This window comes from Amblyomma mixtum, chromosome 6, assembly GCF_055824585.1.
Source record: "Amblyomma mixtum isolate Tamu chromosome 6, ASM5582458v1, whole genome shotgun sequence".
NCBI classification, from domain to species: Eukaryota; Metazoa; Arthropoda; class Arachnida; order Ixodida; family Ixodidae; genus Amblyomma; species Amblyomma mixtum.
The window spans coordinates 134,098,944-134,126,702 of record NC_143017.1 but is presented as its reverse complement, the minus strand read 5'-3'; the positions used below and the strand labels follow the sequence as shown (position 1 = coordinate 134,126,702).

The following is a 27,759-nucleotide window of genomic DNA, read 5'->3' as shown; positions in this document are numbered from 1 at the left end:
GAGTCAAGACAAGACGCTTCTACATGCTTGTTCAAAAAGAAGTGTTGTTTCGTTGCGTTTCATTTACGTTCGAGCGTTTGTTGTTCTTGTAAGCACTCTGATATGCGTCGAGCGCGGACCTTTTACTTTGAGTGCCGTGTCTGAGTGTATGGCAGCGTCTGAAATTCAGCAAAAACATGGCTGACGTGACTCTGACCCGTAAGGAAGCCGAAGAGCTAAGGCCATGGGTCGACCGGACGGTGCAAAAGTTCCTCGGCTTCGAAGAGCCGACACTAGTGACGGCTGCTGTAAGCTGCCTGTCAAGCGGCTTTGACCGCGCTGAGACGGCAAGTAAGTCAAATTCTTCGCACCTCGTTTCCAAAGTCCTGGGGGGCCTAACGCTGATATTTCGCAGGAAAGCTGTCATCGTTACTAGACGACTCTAAGGCGGCGTCACTGGCCGAACAGTTGCTGACCGGCGCCGTGGAACAGCTTCGCACGAAGCAGCGCCAAGCGCAGGACGACGACGGGCCACGCAAGTCCCGTTTCTCAGAAATGCCGCCTGCAATGGGCCAGCCGAGTCCTGGCCAGCTAACCACCCTGCAGATCCGCGAAATGATGGCCAATGCGCAGCGCATGATCGAAGAGCGAAAAAAGGCTCTCGGGGGCAGCGTTCCGACACCTGTGGTTCCGGTTGCTGCGGCTGTCGCAGACAGTCGTAACCGCATCGCCGAGCTGACAGCCCAAATTCAGGCCAAACTGGGAAGTCGGCCTGGTTTCCTTCAGCAGCCGGCTGCGACCCCGGCCGCTGTTGCCACGTAAGACTCCATCACACTGTGAGAACGGCTTGCTACCTTGTTTGAAACGGTGCATACCCGTGTAGCAAGCCGTTGTGGTTCTGACTCGTGATGTCACGTTTGAGTTCGAGCTGTGCTGCAAGTCAGATAAGATTTCGGTTCAGCCGTAAGGTGTGGTGTGAAAACTGCATTGTGTGCATTCAGTGAGCGCGTGTTAAAAATGCAGCAACACCATAGCAATACAATGCCACCACGCTGTGTTTGACAGTCTGTGGCAGTTGTGAGCACCAGTCTTGCCCAGTCATGGACAAGGAAATAAGCTCTTTCCGGGATATACTTTGCAGCACTAATTTTGATGGCACCTGTCCATTGCAATTCACTAACAGGTATGTATGGGTCTCCACAATCCCCACACCGCACCTTGTACCGTGAACTTAGTTCTCCCAGTGGGCAGAGTATCTCTAGGCACAGTATTAACATAACAGTGCTTCCTGAACTAGCAGCAGACAGAATCAGTGTTACAGATCCAAGAATATATGCATGGGTTACAGACAGATAATTCTTGCCCTGTAGCAATTGCTTGGCTTGCAAGCTGTATGGATCAAGCAAGTTTATAACATTCCTGGAAAATGCAATAAGGTATTAATATTGCTTGATTTGATGCTTATGTTATTGATGCCCTGTGAGTGCAGAGGTAATATAAGTTAGTGTAATTGTGTAGAATAACATTTCGGAAGTTAGTCCACTCTCACCTCGGTTTACAGGCGCAAGTTGACAGAATGCTGTCATTTGCCTACTTGCACTGCATTTGGTTCAGGAGATCATCTGAAGTTGTGCACTAAAGAAGTCTGCTCGGTTAGTCAGGAGTCCTTTGAAGGGACACTTCGCTATCAACAAAACTGGTCCTGCATACTGTCAGTGGGATTAATTAGAGCTTAGCCGCCGCGGTGGCTCAGTGGTTATGGTGCTCGGCTGCTGATCCGAAAGACGCGGGTTCGATCCCGGTCGCAGCGGTTGAATTTCTTTGGAGGAGAAATTCTAGAGGCCCGTGTACTATGCGATGTCAGTGCACGTTAAAGAACCCCAGGTGGCCGAAATTTCCGGAGCCCTCCACTACGGCGTCTCTCATAGCCTTAGTCGCTTTTGGACGTAAAACCTCATAAACCAAACCAAACCTAATTAGAGCTTAGCTTACTGAGCTTATGTGGGCAGGTAACTCTGTCGGTGTCGCATTCATGCATACTAGACTTGTATGTAGCGTGTTACAATTAGTTGATTACTTGTAACAAATGACATTACCTTCGAATTTTTTACTGCTTTGATTACTCTTTTAAGGTGCACCATTCTCGGTAATCCATTTTTTTTTTTTTTTTCAGCCATTGATGGCTAGTAATGTTAAGAGACAGGAAGAGGGCAGACTTGTTCAGGGAACAAACGTGGGTTAATGGCGTCCTAATAGAAATTAAGAAGAATAAATAGGCTTGGGCAGGGCATGTAATATGAATCTACAACAGCCACCATAGTCTTCCATAAACTTGGCTGTAAAATTTCAATAAGCAGAGGTGTCAGGCAGGGAGACGCATCTTGCCTATGCTATTCACTTTGGGGATAGGGTGTCCGCAGCTGGCACAGGACAGGCTTAATTAGAGACATATAGGAAAGGTCTTCGTCCTGCAGGGGGTGTAGTCAAGCTGATAATGATGATTGAAAGATGGATGAAAACTGATGTAATAGTAATTTGTTGCTTCGTTGTAATTGTTCAGTTACTTTTCATTGGTTGTAATTGGTCACTAAAAGCATTTACATTTTATATCAGTACTAATTATAGTTGGTTACTCGTTTTAATGTAATATGTACAAGACGGATATTTACGCAGGCGACCTACACCCCTCATTCTCAATGCTGAAGGCCGCACAGTGGATTCGACGGGCAGGGAAGTGCAGCTAGCCCACCACACACCTACACTCAAGGTAAGACTGTGCCCAGCCCTGCTGCTAGAATCTGCATAATCTTGAGAACCGTCTTCTATGTGTAGTGGTGCGTTGCTTCTAGCTTAGCATATTTATTTGCTTTTTGTTGCTGACTGTATTATTATAAGAAGTGAAAAAATTGCTTTGAAGAAAGTATGAGAAAGAATGTAAATCCTCATGCCTAGATGGCCTTAGCTAGCCTGGAATGGGTTTGAAAATCCCCACTGGTGGACTTTTAAATGGCTGGGACTAAGAATTAACAGCAGCAGCTGTACCATGCCCATCTTCATCGGACATCTCCAACCCAATTCAGTCCTTGGTTTGTGGCACATTGGACGCTGCGTCTGTTAATCTGGTTGCAGAATACGACCAGTATAAAGTAGGCGTACCCTTGGTGCCGCATCGCAAGTACCTTGACAATCACAGCAGCACATCCCGTGGCGCAGGCAAACATCCGGGCTCAAAAGCGAGAGCAGTTCAAGATCCATCAGGAGAAACTCGGTGAGGATGTTGCGGAGCAGAACTTTTTCGACCAGCGGGTCGGGGCCAAGCCAGTGCAGCGTGGACGCCGAGGCTTCCGTTTTCATGAGAAGGGCAAGTACGAGCAGCTGGCCCAGCGACTGCGGACACGAGCCAAGCTGGAGCGGCTACAGCAGGAGATTGCCCAGGCGGCAAAACGCACGGGCATATCCTCGGCCACCAAGATTGCGCTGATGGTGCCTGCGGCGCGTGCCAAAGAGGGCAAGGAAGAGATCCCCGATGTGGAATGGTGGGACACATTTATCATCAAGGGCGAGAGCTATGACAATGTCATTGAGGCCGTAGTGGCAGGTGGGGCACCGCTCGAGAACCTGCTCGAAGGTGTCACCAACCTGGTGGAGCACCCGATCCAGATGAAGGCACCCACCCTGCCACCCCGGGGTCCGCCTCCGCTGCCAGTTTTCCTGACGCAGAAGGAGCGTAAGAAACTTCGTCGTCAGAATCGCCGTGAAGCGTGGAAGGAAAAGCAGGAGAAGATTCGGCTGGGGCTGGAACCTCCACCTGAGCCAAAAGGTATTTATGGCATCATCTTTCTTTCTGTAGACTTGGCCCACAAGTTCCATAGCCAAACATGAACTCTGCGGAACCTTGTCTGCACTTGCAGTAGAGAAACCAGAGTGCATGATGGCCTAGTGCACAGCTTTTCTGGTTTTAGTATTCTGGAGTTCTACACACGATACTGTGCATAACAAATTACAGTATTAATTCTGAATGTAATGCGTGCCCATGATTGTAACGCGATCAACTGTAGGTGCGAAACGGGAAAAAAAGAAGATAGTAACGTTAGGGTCGACTTTGCGGGTGTGAAAGATAAAAAAAAAATACCCAAATGAAATGGAGGAAACGAAATGGTATGCACCAGGGCACGGTGCCACCGGGCGCAAGGTTTGCAGTGCAGTGGTAGATCTCCATGCTACATACAATCCCACCTTCGGTGAAGAATCGGTACTCCTCAGAGCTTCTTTGAAATTTAAAGTCCAGCTGGATGTCAATGAATCCCTGTTCTCAGAAACCGAAGTTCTGTATGCCTTCAAGTCGTTATTCTCAAAAACAGCTCCAGGCCCCAAAGGGGTGACTGTAAAAGAGTTGGATAAAGTACCAATATCAGTACTTCAAATGATAGTAAATAACTGATTGGCCTTTGCTTCTATCCCACAGGAGGTCAAGCAGTCTAGACCACTATTTATTCCCATGTATCTGCATCCTATAAATGCAGGCGATTTCTGTTCCATTTCTATCTCTCCTGCCTTGTATAAGTTGTTTTCCAACTTATGCTTACTCGCTTGTAAACAACGAATCAGTTCAGTCCATCCCAGCCTGGTTTCTCTGCAGACCACTCTACTTCAACAAACTTTCGTGAAAACCTTGAAGGAACAACACCAACCCTTCTTTGGTGTCAGTCTCGACATCAGGAGGGCTTTTGATTCAGTTTTGCGCCACGCAATATTTTCAGCCCTCGATGGCCGAGGAATCCTACCCAGAACAGCCTTTATAATTCAAGAAATATATCAGCACTGCAGCACCACGTTTCAGTGTAACTGGTTCACTGACAATGTTCGGGTCTCCTCGCAACTTGGCAATAAGCTGGGTGACCCCTTAGCGCCATTTTTGTTTAACTCTGTCATTGATCTGTTCCTTGATAAACTCAGTGGCTTGAAAGTTGGCGTCCATCTTGCCGACACCTCTCTCTTGGCAGTGACAGTTGCCAATGACCTGCTTCTGATTTCGAACTCTTTGGAGGGCTTACGCACTTCACTTAATATAACATCCAGATATCTCAGTAATGTCAATCTACCCCTCAGTACTGAGAAATCGCAATATTTTGGTTGGAGGCTCAATCGTTTATCAAAGGACTTCGTTTATGATCCCTGAAATACATATCGCTGACTCCTCTGTGAGCAGCAAGAAACCAAATGATCTCATAAAATATCGAGACATAACTTTTTAATAAGAATCCAAGGTCGAGTCTGCCAAGGTGACAGACCTGCTTCATCTGATAGCAAAAGCACCTCTCAAGCCGATCCAGAAGCTGGGCTGCTGGCACCAGTTGATTACACCAGCCTTCCTCTATGGCGCTTCAAACTCTCTCCTCATCGAATCTGAATCCGCTCATCTCGATGCACTGCTCCACTCCAAAATAAAGAAAACCCTGCACTTAACACATTGTTTTCCCAGTTCCCACATTTGGACACTCTCCAAATGGAGGGGCTTAGTTTTGTCCATCTTGAAAGTATTACACATAGTGTGCATTTCAAAGCCGTGTCTAGACTACTGAGACCGGATGAGCCCTTTATAGTGGCCCTTTTTGACTGTACACTTTGTCCTCACTATGACCACATTGCCAACACCTTTGAATTCCTGCCAGGATCATGATGGCTGCTTATGTTAATGCTGCACTCAAGTGCAGCTCCTCACATTGGTGGGATAAATTCATCAAGAAATATAACAATAAAGACCTCTTTGCTCATTTAAACCAGTCGCTAGCCAACACATGGCTCAGCTACCGCTCCAGATATCTCCAGGACAGAGACTGCATCTGTGCTTTGAGGCTTCATACAAGTCTCTTTCCAACGCGCACGCTTACAAACAAGCATAGTTCTGATCCAAACGCTCGCCTCTGCTGAAGGTGTGGCGAATGTAATGAAACCACTTTCCATATCCTACAAGAATGCATTTCAGTTCATTTTCCGCACTCAAAGCGCCACAATTTTATTAGCAAACAGATATCTTGCCTTACCAGGGAGCACAGTCCTACCGCTATAGTAAAGGAAGAGCAGACTTTCATTTGTCCTGATGGTGCAGAACTCAAATCAGACATTGTAGTTCACACATCAACTGAAGCCATAGACCTTGACGTTGCCATCGCTTGGGATGCAACAAGGGGGTATTAATCTCAAAATGCAATGAGAAGTCCAACAAATATGCATGTCTCCAGTCCTATTTTCCCAACAAGCAGTTTGAATCATTGAGTGTTTCTTTCCACTCGCTGCATGTCTTGTGCTAAGACGGTAGATGCATGCCGATAACTTGGCCTCACATGAATGGATGTTGCTTGGCTACACGTTAGAGCCCAGGCAGCCTTATATCCATTAACAGATCTAACAAGTGCATCATCGCTTGATTTTAGTCCCATCTTCAGCTTTTCTGCGGGGCTTTTTTTTAGTTGTATGGGCCATCACTTCATATCTTTGAAGGCGTCTTACAAACAATTTTCCCTCCCGTTTTGCGTAACGGCTGCCTGGGAGGCCAGTGCAGGTGAAGCAAACCAAAAGCGGTAGGGCTTTGGCCCTGCCCGCAGTGGCCAGCCAATGCCGCACCTTTAAACCTTTGTGATGGCCCCTCGTGACACCCTACCAAGCAGTGAGGAAATTAACGTTTTAGCAGATTCACACGACTGACTGTTTGCCCGTGGACCAGATGCCGTGTGATGTCCCGCTTTTGGTTCGGCTGACATTGCATAGCACACGGGCACCTTTTGCATGTCTCCTCCATTGAAACACGGCCGTTGCAGTTCCATTTCTCGAAGCTGGGAGCCAATCTGCATGGTGCATCAGTCAGTATGCGAGTAAATGCGGGATAGTGTGCCTTTGTTGCTACATAATATTTGATTATAACGTGAAAGGTGATTTTTCACCTATATTTTTGGTAAAAAGATTAGTAGCGCTAAACTTACTGGCTTAGCCAGTAAAAATGAGCCATGTCTTGTTTCATATAAAATATATCATGCCTTGTTCCTTTCATATCTAAATTATTGCATGTTAGTCTGGGCTGCGACAACTATAATTAACATAAACTTCTACTTTTTCAGAAAAAAGCAGTCTTTAGCCAGTAAAAATGAGCCATGTCTTGTTTCATATAAAATATATCATGCCTTGTTCCTTTCATATCTAAATTATTGCATGTTAGTCTGGGCTGCGACAACTATAATTAACATAAACTTCTACTTTTTCAGAAAAAAGCAATCCATCACGTAGCAAATATACAGCCAATGCACATAACTATGCATGCTATTAGTACATATAACATGATACGTGTTGATCATGTATATGAATTTAGATTACTGCAGGTTGTGTATTTATCAGCATCTGGTGCTAAAAACTTTCTAGAAAATCTCGGGTCTTTTAGCTGCAGAAGTATAAATATTAAAACTTGGAACACTGATGTATTTGAAATATCGCATTTCAGAACAAACTATAAGCTACAGTCATTGGCTCATAATCTGCCTTACATACTAAACAAATATAAACATACAGCTGATTTTAGTTCTAAGAAGCTGAGGACTTATTTTGTGCGTATATAAATATAAACTGCTAATCTATATGTACCATTGTAACGTACACTTTTCTCTTATATTTCGTGCTATTGTACTGATTGTCTTTATTTTTGTATGTATTATAGTGCAATATGTAATGTCAAAGTGTTGTTTCTATCTCTTTTTTCTTTACTGCAACGATTGTAATGTGAATCATGTTGTTTAGTGTACCTGTCATGTCTTAAAGTATCAACTTGCTTTTTTTTCTCTCCCCCGCTCTTCACGTTCGCTACTCCCATGTAATGGTCCCCTGGGCCTTTGTCAAGCTGTGTGCACAGCTTTTAATAAATTGCTTTGATTTGATTTGATTATTCCAAAGATCAGTTCCACATGCTCCAGGTTTTTTTATTGCGTACTTGATTTCAGGCATACTTTCCCTGCCGCTGTCCATTCCGAAAGCAGTGTTTGCACTGTTTGTGGGATTCAGTTAGGGGTGTGCAGGTAGTATTGTTACCCAAAGCTGAATCGAATGATAGGGTAGCCTTGCTGCCACATTGAATATAAATGCGATAATAAAACAACCAAATTGTATATGAATCAAATGTTCTGCAAGTGATATTGTAATTGCCTGTAGACTGCTTGGAAATGGCAGGAAAGTATTTGAAAAACACCTTTATTGACAGTGCCACAATATGAACATGAATAGCTTCCAAGGTCTTTCTAGCATGTTAGAATTGACTAGAAGTCATGTTGGTTCTGATAAAATGACTGTGTTAGCATGTTGCCATCATTAGGCAAATGCCGTGTTGACTGAAGTTCAGGTTTGGGATTGTTCAGATTTATTGATGAACAAATGTGCAGCTAGTTTATTGCTTGGCACTACTTGATCATAGCAGGAGACAAATACGACCAGTACATTGGCATCAGCTGGAAAACATGTCTTACTATTAGTGTCCATCGAAAATGGACCAGTATGTCGCTTGGCTGTACCAGTGAAAGGAGTGAATCACGAGTATATTGGCATTGTATAGGAAATGCCTACCAGCATAAAGAAACTTTACTCAGGCTAAACTTGAGATGCAGTTGTGCTTGCTTTAACACTGTGGGGAGTAGTAGCAGCGGTGCACTAATTTTTGCAGGTAGAAAAAGGAAACTACAAAATAGCTTCATGTGCATAGAGAAGTAAACTACTTTCTTCAACACTTCCTGCTCTTAGCCACCGTGGTGGCTTAGCTGTTATGATGCTCGAGTGCTGGTCGGAAAGACGCGGGTTTGATCCTGGCCACGGCGGTCACATTTCGATGGAGGCGAAATGCTAAAGGCCCGTGTACCGTGTGATGTCAGTGCACGTTGAAGAACCCCAGATAGTCAAAATTATCTAAAGCCTCCGTCTACGGCTTCCCTCACAGCCCAAGTTGCTTTGGGATGCCCCATAAAACCAAACTAAAACCCAACTTCCTGCCCTTTGCTTGCCCTTGAATATTTGTTGGGTTGTGCAGAAGTGTGTGTCTTTCTAGTCTGTGTGGTCGGGCTAAGGTGCATGTGCTGTGTCTGTGCAGTGCGCATGTCCAACCTGATGAGAGTACTGGGCAGCCAGCAGGTGCAAGATCCGACCAAAGTCGAGGCGCATGTGCGTGAGCAGATGGCCAAACGGCAGAAGTGAGTGGGCAGCTTCTCTGTGCAGTGTATTTGAGGCCCGGACTAATGCGCCGTTTTGCTTTGGTGGTAATGCAGGGCTCATGAAGAGGCCAATGCATCGCGAAAGCTAACCACCGAACAGCGGCGTGACAAGAAGCTCCGAAAGCTCAAGGAGGACACGACTCGAGGTGTGCACGTAGCCGTCTACCGGTGAGTGTAGCACTTTTTGTCACCTCTCTTTTGTCTTGCTGTGGACTTTCTGTTAGCGGCATTAATTTTTGCAGCACGTTTCATTCGCCAGGTTTCACTAAAATAAAGATTTTATTTTCTCTTTAGAATGTGAACGGAGAGCTTGTTTGGTGCTTCTTGGCCAGAGATGCTCTTGTGTCTAAAAAAAAACATCACCGTCATTCCTTCCACATGGACAAGCAATTCTATTAGGCTATATGTGTTCGTACAAGAAATGTGACAGCCACAAAAAGCGGACTATATTTCATTGAGCAGCAATAGGAAAATGAGATGTAGTAGTTGCCGTGATGGGTTTCACTTTTTGCTTCTTTTTTTTAATTGGGCTGCTGCTCTTGAAGCGAATGCGTCCATTCTGTTTGGTTTTTCCTTGTGCTGAGCAGTGCAGAAACACAACAGTGTAGATCAGATTAGGGAATTTACTGTCCTTTACTGTGAAGTTATGACTTAGTGCTGTTGGAAATGAGCCGAGTGTTTGTCATGTACCTGCATTTATTACTGTATCTTTCGGATTGTTTGTTTCTTTCGGATGCCTTAAAGGCCAGAGGTATTTATGTTAGATGTGGTTACTAAAGTAGAAAAGAACTGTCATAGTTGGTGATGCATATCAGGGCTCATTATTTTTTGCAATGTACTGGAGTGTGTTGGGAGCCTTATGGTGTGCAAAGAGGCACTGCAATATGGTAGGTAGGTGATCGTAATGTGTGGTCAGCTTCTTGCCCATTCTGTGAGAGATAGGTGGTTGCATGAGAGTCTTGACGCAACTGCCTGTTGCTGTTTGTGCAGGGTGCTAAGCCTGACGAATCCCGCCAAGAAGTTCAAGGTGGAGATGAATGCCAAACAGTTGTTCCTTACTGGCTGTGTGGTTTTGTACCGCAACGTAAACCTGGTTGTGGTTGAGGGGGGACCCAGGCAGCAAAGCAAATACCGTCGGCTCATGCTTTCTCGCATCAAGTGGTCCGAGGACACTATACAAGGCGGTAAGCACTTTCTGTTAAGAAAACACCTATCGTGTCTAATTCAGGTGACTTTCAATAATTCACACTCGAAGGGGAAAAATTTTTTTGAATTATATGGAGCTTGAAATAAAAGGAGTCTTTTTATTTGCTGGTGAAACCAAAGTGCTAGTTTTAATCAACCAGGGCCTGGATTCCAACTTGCGTCCCTTTTGAAAACGGCTTTCGGCGACGCCTTATTGGCCGAAATGCTGGAAGCAGACAAGCCACCCCAACTGCTTCCAGTGTTTTAGTCAATCGCGTTTTGCCTTAAAGGTGCACTGAAGAAGAATCTGAACTCGTCTTTTTGCCGCGGGAGCTCAACCTACACGTTCTGAGCATTCTTATAAACTTCGATTTATTGACCTGTGTGGCCGATTTCCCTAATTAAATCGAATTAATGTCCGGCTCCCACCCTTTTTTTTTTAATTCTCCCTCGTATGGTGCACGGAGTCGACCAACGCGCGGAGTGCCTTTCACCCAGTCTCGTGGCGGCTTGCCGCTCTGCCATCGGCGGAGTAATACGTAGTAATCCGCAGAAGCAAATAGTCCGCGCGTATTTTTATTTCTGCGGGCTTATTTTGCGGCTATATTATCAGCGAATGAAACTATTTATTCACGGAAACCTAAAAAACAACATAAAGCGAAAGCAAAGTCTCGACGGAGCTGGCTGAAAGGCACTCCACGCGTTGGTCGACTCCGCCCCCCTTGTACGAGGGAGAATTCAAAAATAAAGGTGGGAGCCGGACGTTAATTCGATTTAATTAGAGAAATCGGCCACACAGGGCAATAAGTCGAAGCTTCTAAGAATGCTAGGAACGTGTAGATTGAGTTCCCGCGGCAAAAAGGCGAGTTCAGATTCCTCTTCAGTGCACCTTTAAGGGGCGTTCTCGAAAGGGGTGCAGTAGGAACACGGGCCTGGATGTTGAAGTTAATGAGAGTTCACTGTAATAAGGAATTGATATGATTTGTGTTCAGTATCGATGACTCCTGCTCTTGTGCTTGTCAGCAGAATGATGAGGCACATTCTAAGGCAATGCTCATTAAGCCAGGGCAACATCAGCTGGTCACAGAGACAGTGTACGTGTAGCGGTAGAAGTGCTGTGCTTTGTGCCAGAACTGCACTGTTCCGTCACCTTGCTTGTAACTGTGGTTATAAGGAAAAAGGAAAGTAAAAATTATGTGACTTCTGCTTTGGCTACTAGGTTGGCCAAATAAAGTGAAAACTGGGATATGTAGGAGATTTCCTTCTTCGTACTTGGAGCGGGCTGGGCCAAGAATTCAACACTGGTACAGTCACAGTCAATGTGAAGGTTATCAGTTTCAGGTTGGCCAACCGAATTCGGACCTAATCGCACATTCGCACATAACCTTATTCTGGGTAGTTTAAGCCTAAAGTGACCACCTTCATTATTGATTCTGGTTTTACTCGCTAAGATTTGCATGTTATGATGCAAACACGCAAGACCAGCAGGACTGTGCATATTATTGCATTCAGACTCATGCAGGCAATTGCTTTGTAGTTATTTCAGTGCAGCAGTGCGTCGTCGTTCATGGATGTTGGAACATACATTTGCTAGTTTGCCATGTTGTTTTTCATGGCGTGCTGGAAGAACTGACATATCACATGTATGGAAGCGCCGCTCCGGGCTGGCGGCGAAGCTCCAAAAATGAAACTAACACGACTAGACTCCATCAGCCTATTGCCGGTGCCTGCCAATCGTAAAAACACCTGCAGTTGCGCACATGTCGGAGGGGCGCTGGAAGCAATGTAACATGCAGTTCAGGCCTGGGATCGAATATTTGGGAGATTGGTTTGTCGAGTAGCTCATACCGTGACACGGCAGCACTTTGGGAGCCTGTTCGGGTTGACCCACTACAGCTCCTGGGCGTCTGAATAAATGAGCTCCCGAGATGAGTGTTTGGCGGGACTCTGGCGGCAGTCTGGATTATAAAAATTTACGGGAATAGAGGAGTAGGAATAAACACTTTAGTTGGGGTTGAAATAACGATGTTTTACTGCACAGTGTTCTAGCTGCTGCTGCTGCTAATTTCACATGGTACATATTCCTCTCCTGTGGCGGCGCAAGGTACCACTGGCAACTGTGTTTTTTTTTAAAATAGAATTTCAAATGTTTTTTACAAACTTATTTTCCATAAAATTTTCGGCAAGATTCGTAAAATCATAATACAAGTCTCATACATTTTACGGAAAATTCGGAAGAGCTGGCAAGTATGGGCTTGGCAAATTTGGCATCTTCATGACAGAATACATCCGAGTCCAAATGATGTTCCTTCATTTTGTTGTTGCTGGATAGAGCCATGATGTCACCAAGCGACAATGAGGAAAGCAGGCTTTGGCTGCAGTTAGAACTGACGCTGGTGCACGCCTTGTTGCTTTTTGGGGTACTGTGGCCTCTTGCCTGTCAACGGCAGAGTTCAAAGTCAGAAGTTGCTTGGCACACGCATGCAAAAATTCAAGGAGAACACAAGATAGGAAGCAGGCTACAGTATATTATTTTCAGGAAGCTGTTATCTGTAGTATCCAGGGTACTGTGCTTTCTTATAAACGAAATAGAAACGAACTGCGGCTGCCTGAACCAAAAACTAGAAGAATTCACATCACTGTTCTGAAAATGAGGGTTGTTTTCATTGAAATTCGTTATAACAAGAAAATTTGCATAGTGAAGTGCTCTTAGCTATTGTGTTGCTTCTTGGCCTGAACCAGACCCATGCACTTGGCGGACTGGGCTGGGTAGGTTTTAGTTCACTTGGGCTCAGGCTGGGCCTAGGCCTGCATTTGGAGCAACTGGACCGGGCCGGGTCGGGTAACAGAAGAGGTTTCTGGGCCTGGGCCAATATTTCGGCCCATGGAGTGCTATTTTCCGCACGCTCACATTGCTAGGTCAGTCTGGCATCAGCGGTCGCATTCTGGTGAAGGCAAAGCGTAAAAAGACACTTATGTGCTGTGCAATGTCAGTATATTAAAAAAATCAGTTTGTTTTAATTTAGCTACCACCTTCCACATTGCTTCTTGCCGAAATTATTCCGAGACCTCCACTCAGCTTCTTTTTCTCTCTTTCACACCCTCCTCCATTCCTCCCCCTAGGATGCAGCTGAGGTGTTCATTGCATAGTGAGACAGTTGCAGCATTTTTCCTTTCAGATAATCAGTTATTCCTCGCTTCATTCACGGCGTGGTTACTGTCCCCTAAACGCATGATTTAACTGCTGTAGTGGCTCATTGATGAGTGCGCTTGGCTACTAAACTGGAGTACCCGGATTCAAACCCAGCTGCGGCTACCATGTTTTGAAAATCAAAAGGCGCCCGTGTGCTGTGCGATGTCAGTGCACATCAAAAATCCCCAGTTGGTCTAGATAATTCTGGAGCCCTGCACTACACTAATTCTTTCTCTCTTTTTCATTCTCACCTTCCTCCCTTCCCTCACTGCGCTGCTGAAGTGTCCACTGAGAAGTGACAGTTTTTCATTTTCTCAAAACCAGTATTCAACACTGACAGCCACACCAATGCACAGGTGGTAACCTTCGCCTAATGAACTAGCGCTCTAAAAATGTATTGGTTATCGGGAAAGAAATGGCAAGGTAGCCTTGCACACTGGGTCATGTTGCCAGTTGAGCTGAGAACAGTATTGCGTCTGTGATACCTTTAGTGAGTATTTGAACCTCTAAGTAGAGCGACGTTATTGCTGGACATACCTTGAAGTTTGCATCACAGGGCACGGGCAGCAGATGTTGCTTACATCCCGATATAAACACCCACAAAGCGAATTCACATTGGCACGACAGCGTTGAAATGTACGGCGAGCGACTGGAGCAGCCAGCTGCTTTCCTGAGTGTATTTACCAGTCCTGCCACCAGTGGCACAGCCGTTACTATCACTACACTAAATGCACTTTGTGTTGTGATGTCGCATGATATTGCAGGTATTGCAGCGGTATCATGACAATAAGTCAATGTCGTTGGTTGTAGGGCCTCCTTTGAGGGACGAGTGCCACTTTGTTTGAGTTATACTTACATGGCTATACATATCAAATGTGTTTTCCATATCATGCACGCTGTCGTGTGTGCTCAGCACCCATTTTGATAGGAAACATCGCATTTTGCAGAAGGTGACAAGACAGAAAAGAACCAGTGCACACTTGTTTGGGAGGTAAGTGTTTGGATGCTTGTCAATATCACTAACCTTTCGTCACTTAAAAAAAAGCAAAAAACAAAGAAACAAAAACAGGTGGCTAAAGTGTAAAGTCTTATTGTAGCAAATCTTGGTATGAAAAAACATCACAGTTAAGTGTTGTTACAACAAGCCATGGTATGAAGTGTTGAGTGTAACAAAAGAAACTGACGCTATTCCCTTCAAACGCCTCTGTGTAGAAACAGACATAATATTTAATATTAAACGCATTTTAGTGGAGATGGAAACTTTCTTGAAACAGTGTGCAATACTGCACGGCATTCATTTGATGCAGCAGTTAATTCCAACTTCTCGCTCACCATTTGGCAAAGTACCAAGCTACCTCCTCCTTGCAGGTGCTTGGCAAGTTATTGGCACTGCATCTGTGTCGTATGTATGGCAGGAAACACTTTGTCACAGTGGCTGTTCTTGAAAAGGCGTTCCTTTGTGTCCGAATAATCAAAGAACCAAGAGCATTTTTGGTTCTAAAGCTTACATGGAAAAAAAACTGACAAGTGGTAACGATGTGCTGCATAATGCAAGAACCCAGTGGTAGCCATTAAGCTGAGCTGTGTAACATTCCCTCCTCCCTTCCACCCTGTGCCACCGGTGCAATGCTCCCTCTAGTGTCATGCCATGGCACTTTATTCCCCTGCCGAGCTGTGTTGTAGCTACTCTCTCTCCCTCTGCTTGTTACACAAAAGCTGGTGCTCTTTCCTGGCGTGCTGCATTGTAGCTGCCAGATTGTTTGCCCTCTGCCTCTGCAGCACAGTACTGCCCTCTTGCTTTCACCGCTTTACACTCCAGTGCTCCAGCTGTGTTGCACCTGCTTTTTCTGTCCGTCCTACCCTCTTCACACCCCCCCCATATGCTGTGCGGACATCTATGCCAACACAGCAAATCTGGGGTTTCGTCCCATTTGTAGCACACAGAGTGATGTAATAGTGTTTTGAAGTGGCACTTTCTTGCGATAGAATTTTCACCACATGAAGTATGAGCAAGTAGTGTTTTGAGGTGGCACTTTCTTGCGATAGAATTTTCACCACGTGCAGTATGAGCAAGTGCAGTTACAATTGCATTGTTAGTGAGGATCATTATTTGCCTGATGGGCTGCCACAAGTTTGGTTATCCATCTTTAGCACAGTACATTTCCTGTGATAGTACTTGCTGTCATCTAACAAAGCAGTGCCAAAGAAGTGAAACCACAATTATTTGCCAGCTCCATTATGATGATAGCAAATTACAGTAAGGTGGCATGAAAAAGAATAGGCTGTTGAACATGGAACATGGGTATTCAAAAATGTGCTGTTGAGACTAATGGTTGCGAGTAGTGTTCAAAAGCAGTAAGCAAAACAAGTAATAACAATGGTTTCACGCTTGAATTCATTTCGTTGGATCAAGATGAGTACAGGGTCAACCTCTTTGACAAGACATTGCATTCCATTCATGCATACTGCCTGTGACATCAGGGATAGTATTAACTTTCCCAGCATTTCTCCCTCTCATCAGAGGTCAGTACAGTGCGCTCTTTTGGTTTGCAAAACTTTGGGGTCGGAGGACACATACTGATATTTTGATTTTCCCCTGGAAAAATGCACAGTGGGAAAAAAATGTTACAACAGTTCAACGTAACTTTCACATATCTTCAGTATGAGCAAGACCAGTGAAGTATGCTGTCTTGCTGTTCATTGCAGCTGAAGTTAGGGGCACATGCACAGGGATTTGACAAGGCACAGTGTGGAATTGTCATTTGATGGCACCTTTAGAATTGGTTGCAACACAAAACAGACTGTAGAGCAGTGAAGCCTGCGCTTCAGTTTGACAACCTCCATGTTCCATCGGAGATGCATCCGTGGCTTGTCGTTTAAGAGAGGTTGATCCAGTGCAGTGCCGTGTTGCTTCTCCAGGGCACAGTGAAGTCACGGAGCTTTGGAGAGCTCAAGTTCAAGGTGTGCCCGACCGAGTCGTTGGCCCGGGAACACTTCCGCAAGCACGGCGTGGAGCACTACTGGGACCTGGCGTACAGCAGCACGTTACTTGAGCTGGCTGATGCCTAGGTCTCATTGCCACCACTACGGATGTACTGGTCGAACAGCTGTGGCAGTTCAGACAGTGGCTGTGTCCCGCTCCAAGCCAAAAACTGGCGTCGCAGACGGTGCAGCTGGCCGGCAGGTGGTAGCGTGTGCAGGTCAGTGGTCAAGGACAATAAACAAAGAGCTGCTTTCTCCATTTCATTTTCACAATGGATTTGCTGTGTCCTCTTTTGCAATGCAATGAAGGTTGACGTCGTACTTACTCAAACCTTGCGATTCATTTGTCATGAGCATGGTGCATGGCATTTGCAGCAAGTCTATACTGAAGTGGTTGACCAGACTAAGAAAGACACTGCCAAGTTTACATATGCTTGGCTTCGGTCTGCATGCTTTGTTTGGGTGTGTGCACTGGTATCACACTACTATTTCATCAACTTCTTGCTTCGGGACTTTGAATTTAACATGCACTGCATTTCAAGTGCCGTGGTTTGCAGGAAGGTGAGGTGCTACTGTGTTGCAGAAACGATGAAGGCACTAGCATTACAGTAAGACTCACTCCAATGATTTCGAATATTGCAGTTTTCACACTTTTTGTGCTGATCACTAACATTTAAAAATAAATTTGACCAATATTCTATTACTGCTCCTGTCTTCGTGACAGTTCACAGCACTCTAGTAGAAATTAATACTAATGTACCGTCTGCTTTGAACTGTTCCTGCTTGACACTTTCCTGGACTAGACTACTTTTTCCAGGTGCCTGTCTCAGCGGTCGCTTTCTGCTGGGCTCCGTTCTTGTACTGGGCACTTAATCGAAAAATCTTCCTAAAAAGTGTGTGAGAAAATGTCTGTCAATCCCATGCATAAGTATTATAAAGGAACACTGAGGTACGACACCTCCCAATTTTTATTCTTAGTAAATACTGACTCTGTGGCTCTTTCTGGCTTTGTAGATGTTTGACTCATTTGTTGCTCAGAAAACTGGGTTGCAGCTAGATCCAAGCTTATGAGGTCAAGGCCAAAAGGAGCTCCGTGATCACTATTCGGAAGTGAATGGTGGTGTGGCCTAGCCTCAGGAATCTTTAGACATGGGCTTGATGTACCGTAGCTTATTTTAAAACTCCATTTTCAGTGAAAGTAACACCTTTGTTGTCGGAATGCAGTGATCTATCAGTGCAGGCTAAATTTAGTGTGTCATCAGCATCGCAGGTGTCCATCTGTAAAGGGACACTGTTTGTTCTCCCAGAATGTATGTGTAGGTGTCATCTTGAATGAACTGTAGTGCTTTACTAGTGGTCTTTTTTTTCTCGTCTTGCATTAGGTAGCAGCTCCCATCAGTTATTCCACATAAAACTGTGCCTATCACTTATGACCACAGCTTGCTGAGCAACTCTACCCATGCTCTTTGTCAACTATCACACAAGCATTTCGTCAGGCCAGATATCGCTTCATTACCTCTCATTATCTGTCAGTTCCTCTGAAGTGCCTCAAGTTGTTACTAGAAATGTTGGCTGTCTCTTTATATTCCTAAGGTTGGCTGTGACACGGTATGCATCACCGCTAGAGCATTTTACGAGGCATCCAGAAGAAACATCAAAGTGCTTTCAAACATATGTGCACTTTAGCATTGTCTGCAGTTCAGGATAATATGCAAGATATGGCAGAAAAGTAAGTAGTGAGGCTGACAACACTTCGCACGTGACAGCAGCATTTACATTTTACGAGGCATCCAGAAGAAACATCAAAGTGCTTTCAAACATATGTGCACTTTAGCATTGTCTGCAGTTCAGGATAGTACGCGAGATATGGCAGAAAAGTAAGTAGTGAGGCTGACAACACTTCGCACGTGACAGCAGCATTTACACGGCAGTTAAGTGAACCACTGCCCAGACTCAATGCAAGTTCCAACTAGCTTGTGTGCATGTTTGTTACAAAAAATTGCTTAACAAATCTTTTAGTGACATTGTGTAAAAACTCAGCAAACCCACCACTGTCCTAAAATGTTGCAAATGGCTTATGGAGAACATTCAGATGGCATAAGGCCTTGGATCATCATCATCATCAGCCTGACTACGCCCACTGCAGTGCAAAGGCCTCTCCCACGTCTCTCCAATTAATCCTATCCTATAGACCAGAATTCAGAGCCGCTCCCTGGCGCGGCCATTTTGCACCGACTGGCACACCGCGGTGCGGGCGTTTCTTTGGGAACTGCTGGGCTGCGGCGGCTCCGCAGCCGCGCCTGCATATAGCCGCGCTTCAGGCGCTAAAAGAAACATTTTCTAGCATACTTCCGCAGCGTGGCTGTGTTGCAGGAAGTATTTACGTTATCAAAGCGATAATATTGACGCGTTTTAATGACATTAAGTTTGACATTCAGGTTAATTGTGCTGGTGCTTAGAACGCGCTCGTGCTCATATCGCTTCCGTCTTGGTGCTCCACCGCAAAGAAACTTTTTGTTCAATATCAAGTGTTAGGTGTGTGGCTAGCATGCAGTTCCAATTCCCATGCACTCTTATTCCTTCCTGCCGGCCATAAAGCCCCCCCCCCCCCCTTCCACAAACAGGGCTTTCTTGTCGCCTGCGTGGTGCGCCAGTTTATCAACAAATTACCGCTGTGAGCTCAACTGAGTCGCAGCGCCAACAGAAAACAAATTTTGTCATGGTTTATGCAACCTGGTGCATAAAAACGTACTTTCGCTTAATTTATCAAAGCGTGAATAGATATGAGCAGCTAATCCAGCTTTCACTAATTCTGAGGTCCGAAGTCGCGTTATTTTATTCAGGAGCTCTCGCCGCGTGTGAGAGCGTTGCGTAGCCATTTGGCTAAGTGTGGAAAATGCAATGAAATCGCGCATATTTTCCTATGATTAAGGTAGATACCAACAGCAGAAAGATACTATAGATAAACCTTTACCCCCCAGATCCCTCTGACATGCGTGTGGAAAAAGCAGCTGAAATTGGTAGCGGTCGTGCTTACAATCCTGTGCATGAAATGTGCTTAATGGGAACAAGAGCAAGCTCAGCGCAAGGATGCTGAACACGTACTGGTGATCGAAAACACGCACTCCGTCGGGACAACCTTCAGTCTGCAGCTCGCCTATCCAGTTAGTACTACTCCACTGAGTCAAATCAATAGATCTACATTCTGATGCATAAAATTATCATAGCTAATAGCGCACGTAAAAGGCGACAAGAAACGACACGCCAGCGCAGAAATCTGCTTAGAAGTGCTGGTTTCCAGTCCGTACACTACCTGGTCGACTACCCTCGGATGTCACGTTAACGAGTAACTGCACGCAAGATAACTGCAGTACTGTCTGGAAGAGGGAAAATGTGAGAAGTGATGCACAGCACACACCCTCACACGTTAGCTGATGGAGCACAACAACGGCAGAAGCGAACACGTAAACATGCGTTCTATGCGCGGCACCGGCGCGACCCGCAGTCCCTCGGGCCGCACGTGCCGACAGATGGCGACTGGTGTCGAGAGTAGGAGCGCGCCCGCAGCCTGCGTGCGAGGGTAAAAAAATCTGGTCTATAACTTGTGCAGGAAAGCTTTCAATCTCAAAGTGATGACAATGTGGAAAGAGTTGAGACTTTTTGTCAGGCTGTTGATTGATGTTCAGAATATAAATATAGCAAGTTACCGAACTTCAAACCAGGTTACAGTCTCTCGTATTAACACACGATTAAGGCATGATAAAAGTGTGCACCAAGGTGTTTATGAAAAATCTTGCAACTAAATAGGAAGCCAATCAGAGGAATGTTTGTCTTAATCTTCTGCACCACATTGACAGGAAGCCAGAATTTGTTCCTCATAAGTTAGCTGCTGACGAATCATGATTTTTTTTAGCACAACACTAAGGAAAAAATACCAAATTTAGGTGTGGTACGCTGCGAAATCTTCCCATTCAAAGAAAGCCAGAATGCTAGATGCATGAAAACAATGGTTCGTGTAAAAGCATGCACATACTTGGATGCTACCACATCACAATGCCTCGCCACTAGGGGTGTGCGAATATTCGATAATTTCGAATATTCGATCGAATAGCACGGTATTCGATATTCGCTTCGAACCGAATTCTCGGTATTCGAAATTTCGAAGTATTCGCCTCGCGCGAATAGTGTTTCTGGGGCGCTTGCCCGCTTGCTTTATGTGGTTTCGGTTCCGAGTATTGCCGCATAGATGGCTTTTTTTTTATCGCGCTTTCAACGCCCGGGGGTCAGTCAATACACGAATCACAACCAGGTCGGGGTGCGAACCCAGCGACAAACGAAATAAAGGTGAGGGCGACGCGCTCTTGCGGAAGATCCTGCGTTCTGGCCGTCTCCGAGCCTCCGCACTAAGGCTGCCATAAGCCGCGTCGCTGCCACCGTGTGGAGGCAGACGCAAAGAAGGAAGAGCACAGCCATCAGTCGTCTAAGCTTCAAAACAAGAAACCTCAGTTTACTGTTGTTGTTGTTGCGACTGAGCGAAGGATGAAAAGGAAAGTGCACGGGCCTGCCAACTGGCTCTAGCCGAGCCACCACCGCTGCCACGTGCAGATAGAGGAGAGTTCAAAGATAAGAGGAAAGAAAGAAAAACGAAAAAAGACGCGCGTCACACAACGCAACAACCGCGTACGCCGCGGCGGACGCTGGCTGGAAAATCAGATAAGCACCGAAGCCGCGCCCGCTCCACCGCCTCTCGATTTTTTTTTTCCGTTAGAGTTGCGGAAAAGATTACCAGATAGGACAGATGCGAAGATAAACACGCAGCCCTACCGCGCTATCGCTTCACCCAGTCAGGTGACGAATCATGCGTACGGAACATGAGCGACCGTTCTCCGGCAGCTTTCAAGCAAGTCATCATATTACCGGCGGAGGCGCGAAAAATTCAGCGGCAGCGCGCGGGGACTCGGATGTCCCCGAAGTGTATACTTACGTCAATGGGAAGGGCGCCTTTAGCGTGTGATAACGCTAAGCTTATTGTGCACCCGTGGAGGATTACTGCCGTTAACGCTCGGCATCTACGACTGGCGTCTTTTCTTGCTATTCTGACTGCTTGCGCGTTGATGGGAACGGAACGCCGCCATAATCAGGGCATTGAGCCATCTTCGGTGGTGTGCCAACTCCGTCGCCGCAACTCGGGCACTCTGATACGTTGGAGGCTGAGAGCATTCTTGATGGAAGCGCGATGCTGAGTGCTGCTCGGAGGTACTACCCGGGACAATTTTGCCAGGACGCGCGAGCGGTGCGAATGACGTTTCGCTTGCGGCGCGAGTTTTTTACAGCCGTTTCCATTCTTGCTCGAGGGAATGCAAGTCTGGGAATGTAAAAATTGTTCTTCCAGTATAAACTACCAGTAAAAATTGTTCTTCACTCTAGGTGTTAAAATTTTGAAGTGTGGTTTTAAATAAAGCCTCAGTGCAGTGTGTAATGGCATCGTGTGTGGGAAAATAAATGGTTTTGGAAATGCCTACTGTCACTCAGCCTCTTTTTAGTGCCAGAAGTACTATTCGAACTATTCACTTCGAAATTATTCGAAGAAAATCGCTATTCGCTTCGAATTCGCTTCGAATCAAAAAACCACTATTCGCACACCCCTACTCGCCACCACTACGCACAATGAAAGCAAAGCTATACCGGTGCAAAGCTGCCCAAGGGGACTACACTTTTATGGAATAGCCTTAATTTGTGAGGAGGTCAAAAGAAATCAAAGGTAACAGAGAATCAGCCTAATTACTTTTCTGCCACTCCTTATATCGGCAAATGCATAGATACTGGCAGTAGTTGTACTTCCGAATGACTCTGCAAGGATATGGGGTCAGCCGACTGTAGCATTGTCTGCACAAGGTTGCGTGTCAACTGGTCTCGCTCGTACAAGTCGGCAACCAGGGGAGCCTGCACAAAATGACCATGAAAAGCCTCTTCTGACGCTCTTCATTACAGCTGCCAAATTTCCTACAGCAAACACTGTGCAGCAGCCAGTTCACATCACCACAAAGGTGATACACATCACATACTTCAATTCTGCGTGCACACTGGTGCTGAAAAAGCTGAAAAGGCCTTTTGTACGCTGCTCACAACAAAATAGGTTCACTCAACAGAAGATTACGTACATGGCTCTCTAGCGCAAGGCCCGCACCTTGTAAATCTAGACACAGTTAAAGGGGTGGAGACACCAAATTTTGAAGCTATAAAAAGCCTGCTATGGGATTCCTATGTATGCAAGGGCAGTCACAGCCAGGTGTTGGACGCAACAAACGTTTAAAAAATATTTTAATTCGGTTCCAAAGATTACCTAAATGCTCACTCTCAACGATCTAGACCCATCGCTAGCGCCATCAACCATGACGTCACAAGGGGTGTAGAAAAATAGTTTTAGTGACGTCATACCAAAATACAGTGACGTACGATGAGCGGGGCACAGCCGCGTGAGCGCAGTCGACGCACCAGCGAGCCGCGTTTGCTCGGTTTGCGGCGCGCCGTTGCGAACAGCGTCGCAACGTCCGATTGCAGCTCGTTGCCTGCGTCCGGCCTGCTAGATGTCAACGGCGGGCCGCTCGCGGCAACAACGGGAAGCGGCAGCCAATGCGAGCGCGGAGAGCGGCAGCGTCATGATGACATAGGGCGCACTCTTTGGAGCCGGGCGGCCTGCGCCAGTCTTCGTGCCGAACGCCGGCATCTGAAGAACGCGATAGTATTGTTTGTTCACGTTCATAGCAAACCCTGGGATATATGAATATCAAAAATGCATCGTTTCTGACGATCGTTGTCAAATACCGAGTTCCTGGTAGAAGTGATGACTGCGATGCAAGCAAATTTCATCCCATAGCCGGTTTTGTGCTGCTGCTACCTGGTGCGGTTCGCCTGCCGTCTGCTAGCTCTGTTGCTGAAGACGTCGTGGAAATCGAGAATATCTTTTATTATGGGACGAGTTCACAGTAAAGGGGTGCCGAGCGGAGCACGTTTCTGAGCGCTGGCCAGTCCCGAAGCGCCCTCAGCTGCGGAGTCGATATGCGAAAGCAGCTAGGCCTAGCGACGACTAGGGCAGTCTGGGACCAGCGCGCAGGTCGCCAGCCGGCGTTGCCGCAGGCAGTGTCGCTGCCGAAAGATCCACTTTTAGCACAGTCATGCTGTCGTATCTCGAATCTAGAAAGCATCCTTTCTGGTAGCATGGCTGTTTTGTATTTTCTTGTGCGGACGTGAAGTACGCCGAGTCTGCCGGCCGGTAGGTCAGCCTGGATACCGTCTGCCGAAAGCGAGCTAAAGAGTGTTCTTGACGTAAATAATAAACCATGGGACAAGAAATGAGAAAAAAGTGTCATTTTTGAGGATCGCTGACCAATACTGAGCTGCTAGTAGAGGTAACAACTGTGATATGCGCAAATTTCTCACAACCGCGCCTAGCAGCTGCCGCTGGCGCGACGTCGGGGTCCAGCTCGCCTGGCGCCCGCTAGCTCCGCTGCCGAAGGCGTCGAGGAGATTGACCATACTATTATTTTATTGTGAGATGATTCTGTTAACACTACAGCTATTTGTGAAAAGTAGGCCTTTTATTATAGCGCAGGCGACTTCCGAAGCGCCGGCCGCTTGCTAAACAGGCTATAGGCCTAGCGACGACCACGGCAGCCAGGCAGCAGCAGAGCTCGTCGCCCGGAGCGCCCGCGAGCGGTGCCGTTGCCGAAAGCTCCCAACATAAGCAGACATGCTTTGTCGCTGCTCGAGTATAGCTGGCAGTTCTGATAACAAAGCCATCTTGTCTTTTCTTGTGATATTTGTACACCATCCCAAGCAGCGCTCAGGTACTGCTGCACGGCAGCGAAGTGTGACACCGGTTGTGGGCGCAGCTTGGGTAGAGCGGCGCAGCGATGCTTACTGGCATTTTGCAAAGTGTTTCGCATCCTCACGCGAACTCGCGAAGGCGATATTAGCGTGGGAACAAAAAAATAGTCGATGTCCTCACTCGTTGGAATCAGATCTGTCAGAATCCGAGCTGCTGGGACTAGACGTGCAGTTGTTTGTTTTCATATGCGCTGGTCAGCACGTGTGTGGGAAAGCAGACGATGCAGCAGTAGGTGCGTCACAACTTTTGTGGGCCCACGTGACCAAGCGAAGAAGTTGATCTTCCCCCTCTGTGACGTCACTGTACAACTCGGCGTTCCGAAACCGAAACCGAAAATCGTTCACCTAAAAATGCTATAATAAATTATTCACTGTGAATATATGAATCTTTGAGTGTGTATCATGCTTCCTGGAGCCATAAGAAACGTTTGAAACTAAGAACGCGCGAACCACAAATTTGGTGTCTCCACCCCTTTAAGCACACTAGCAAACCCCAGGTTTGACCTCAGCAATCATATTACTGTATAAACTCGTGTAAGGGCCTTAGCCCTGAATATCTAGCTACTAATACACTAAAGCAGTTAGCTTGCATGTAGTAGGAAAAATGTGATGAAGGGCCTTTACATTCTGTGTAGCCCGGTGGGGTGGCAGAGGCTTTCGGTCGGTCAGTGCATTCTCCACTTCCTTGGCAGCTTTTACGTCATCTGCATCCCACGGCAGCTGAACAAGCGGCCGGTCCCAGCGGTTGTTCGCATCAGGAGCCTCGAGGCGCTCGGCCAGGGCAGTCATGCTGGAAACAGAACAGGGGAACTCAGGGTACATTGCCAAGCATATGAAACGGCTGCCCACACCTCGGGGGTGTACTGCTGCTCAGTTGGCCGCTGTGCATTCCACTGCTTGCATTGCTCCTGGGTAGCCAGTACCTGCACCTGCAAAAGTGTCATGATAACTCTGCCGCTGTTGGCATGCAAATCTACCACTTACTATGCAGTGGTTTGTCCTGGCTCCCCGCACCAGGCAGTAGAGCTCATAGCGGTACCCTGCAAACAAAGAACCCCGGCAGACTAGCCAGGCATGCCCTAGTCTCCACTCTTGCACCATGCAGCAAAGTTTAGCATTTCTCTCATGTTTCTATGTCAGTAGGAAAGTAGACCAACAGCACTTGCATTGCTTTCACCTCGAATTGCTAAGTGACCGCAATCATGTTTGTGCGAAGAGGGTGCATGTGCGGCATATTGGTGCTCTTCCATCTTCCATCTTGGTACAGCAGCACTTACAAGCAGTGGGGCACATTGTGCTTTGAACCGTCACTCCTAAAATGGATTGCATAGTTTCCACAGTGGTGCCATGCTTGGAACCTCAATAACTGGTGTCAAGCAGCATGCAGCTCTGGGTTTACTGCTGTTGCCACCAAATGCACTCCCTCTCACACCAACTTACGATGGCGTAGCAGCTGCAGTGACATGGCGCAACTGCTCCTATCAGTTGCCTCCATGTGTACCACTAGGGAGAACAATGTCAGCATGCCTAATACTGCCGCTTTCTTCACTTGTGTTATGCCGTGCTTATTACTGTAAACCCCAGAGGAGGTTCCTCGTATACAGCTATGATTGTGGAAACAAGTGTATTTTCAGCTTTAGCATGTGATTCATGTTTTCTCATGGTGTTTTTGTTCTTTGAAGACCAATGCTTGCATCTGCAATACGTTTTTCGTGATCTGAAGCACTCAAGCACATACACTGTTGACTTATTGCTTACACGTAACCACCGACAATTTGAACAAGTGAAGATGTGTGAAACCTGCAGTCTAAGTTGCTGAGAATAAAAAAATATAAAACTTGCAGATGTACAACTTATGAAACATTAATTTATTGTTCCTTGAGGTGGGAAAGAAAATGTTTAAAATTTAACTACTGTGCCTTTAGCAGCAGGTGTTACTGGACACTGCCATTGTTTACTCACTCTGTTACTGCACTCGCAACAAAAACAAAAGTCTTGTGCTCATTTAGCAATGCATCCGTTTTGCTCCAGGCATGGCAAAGCCTTCAGAATAATAGTATTTATTATGTGTAAATCTCATTACATTGGGCTGTGCTCTTTTTCCTGAAATATTCATAAGTACTTGGCAGTAAGCCTTACTGGCACAGTTCTAGAGCCGACTGGCTTTAGTTTGTCACGGTTGGAAAACCCTGTGCAGTGGACATGTTAAAAAAGCAGGAGGCTGCACCTTTGATGTAGTTGGGAGCATCTAGAATCACCAGCCGGTCTCTGGACAGCAGCCTGCACAAAATGAGTGATCAGTACACCAGACCCAAGCAGCAACTGACTATGCAACACACACCGTGCAACGTCAGACTTGAGCCGGTCCCGCAACTGCTTCTCCTGGCCTGCATCTGGAACCATAGGTATTTCTCGCATTCACTCTTTGTGCAAGCTAACCTCTGCCCACAGGTAATGCCTGAGCAAAATGCATTATTGGATGGCAACAATACTGTGGGCTCAACACAAGGATTTCTGGCAGACAAAAGCTTCTAGCTGTCACCAGGCACACTAGTAAAACTTTTGTTGGCACAGTCTGCATCATTCATGAAATCATGCATTCATGCATCATTCATGAAAAGGAAAACAAAGTGTACAGCATGTTTTAATTCACCGAGTAGCCACTTTGCTTTGCTGCAAAAGAATGAACTGTAAATAAAAGTTATCACCCACATGGGTAACGAACGCAGCGCATCAAACTCTAGCCACAACTCGCCTGCTGAAATCGGCGACCCAGACCTGCGAAGTTCATTCTCTCGTATGCCAGGTCATATGTGAGAGCAGAGTAATTATGGTGAGAGAAACTGTAGAAAACAGTGTCGTGTGCAAGCCTGGCTAGCAAAATGTGAAATGCATGACCCACACTGCCTTAGTAATGTTGCCGCCAGCAGAGACCGCACGTGAAACGCAGCTCTGCTTGACTGATCACAAGATGTGAATTAGATGTGATGTGATTAAACGAAGACATATCGTGCTGCCAGTCCGCCTGCCTACTTTTTGCCAGCTCGGGAGTGCATGATAACCGGCACCTGCGTAGACCTCGTTCCGCAGGAGACCGTCGTCGTCGGAGACCAGATCGACGGGCCAGACTTGCTCTAGAAGTTTCTTCAGCTGTCGTGCACGCACTGATTTTCCGCTGCAAGGAAGCCCGCACATAATTACGAGCGGCATCGTTTCCCAAGTTCGCGTTTAACTTCAGTTACTTCAAACCTTCTAGCCTCTGTACTTCAGCTTATTACACGCGGATATGGCAAC

At 46.3% G+C, this 27,759-nt stretch overlaps 2 protein-coding genes across 6 annotated transcripts; one reads left to right on the top strand and one right to left on the bottom strand.

Moving 5' to 3' along the window:
• Prp3 (pre-mRNA processing factor 3) lies at positions 1-26,867 on the top strand. 2 transcript variants are annotated; one of them, XR_016283611.1, is made up of 10 exons: positions 1-330; positions 395-797; positions 2,653-2,746; positions 3,193-3,799; positions 9,098-9,197; positions 9,273-9,386; positions 10,209-10,402; positions 14,544-14,587; positions 16,516-16,796; positions 26,704-26,867. XR_016283611.1 is itself a non-coding variant. In XM_089549214.1 (9 exons), the coding sequence occupies exons 1-9, from the start codon at positions 177-179 to the stop codon at positions 16,663-16,665; spliced, it is 1,860 nt and encodes a 619-aa protein (XP_089405340.1). In that variant the 5' UTR covers positions 1-176; the 3' UTR covers positions 16,666-16,851. The 2 variants fall into 2 exon arrangements, 1 of the variants encoding a protein (XP_089405340.1); XM_089549214.1 differs by lacking the exon at positions 26,704-26,867 and having other exon boundaries at positions 16,516-16,851.
• Positions 15,966-27,753, bottom strand: LOC149340443 (protein KTI12 homolog). 4 transcript variants are annotated; one of them, XM_089549215.1, is made up of 8 exons: positions 27,534-27,753; positions 26,807-26,858; positions 26,693-26,745; positions 25,450-25,529; positions 25,315-25,394; positions 25,090-25,255; positions 22,442-22,521; positions 15,966-16,791 (listed from the first exon to the last, which is right to left on the bottom strand). In XM_089549215.1, the coding sequence occupies exons 1-8, from the start codon at positions 27,673-27,675 to the stop codon at positions 16,662-16,664; spliced, it is 783 nt and encodes a 260-aa protein (XP_089405341.1). In that variant the 5' UTR covers positions 27,676-27,753; the 3' UTR covers positions 15,966-16,661. The 4 variants fall into 4 exon arrangements, with proteins under 4 accessions (XP_089405341.1, XP_089405342.1, XP_089405343.1 ...); XM_089549216.1 differs by having other exon boundaries at positions 25,315-25,388; XM_089549217.1 differs by having other exon boundaries at positions 25,450-25,505.
• Positions 27,754-27,759: the final 6 nt, after the last annotated feature.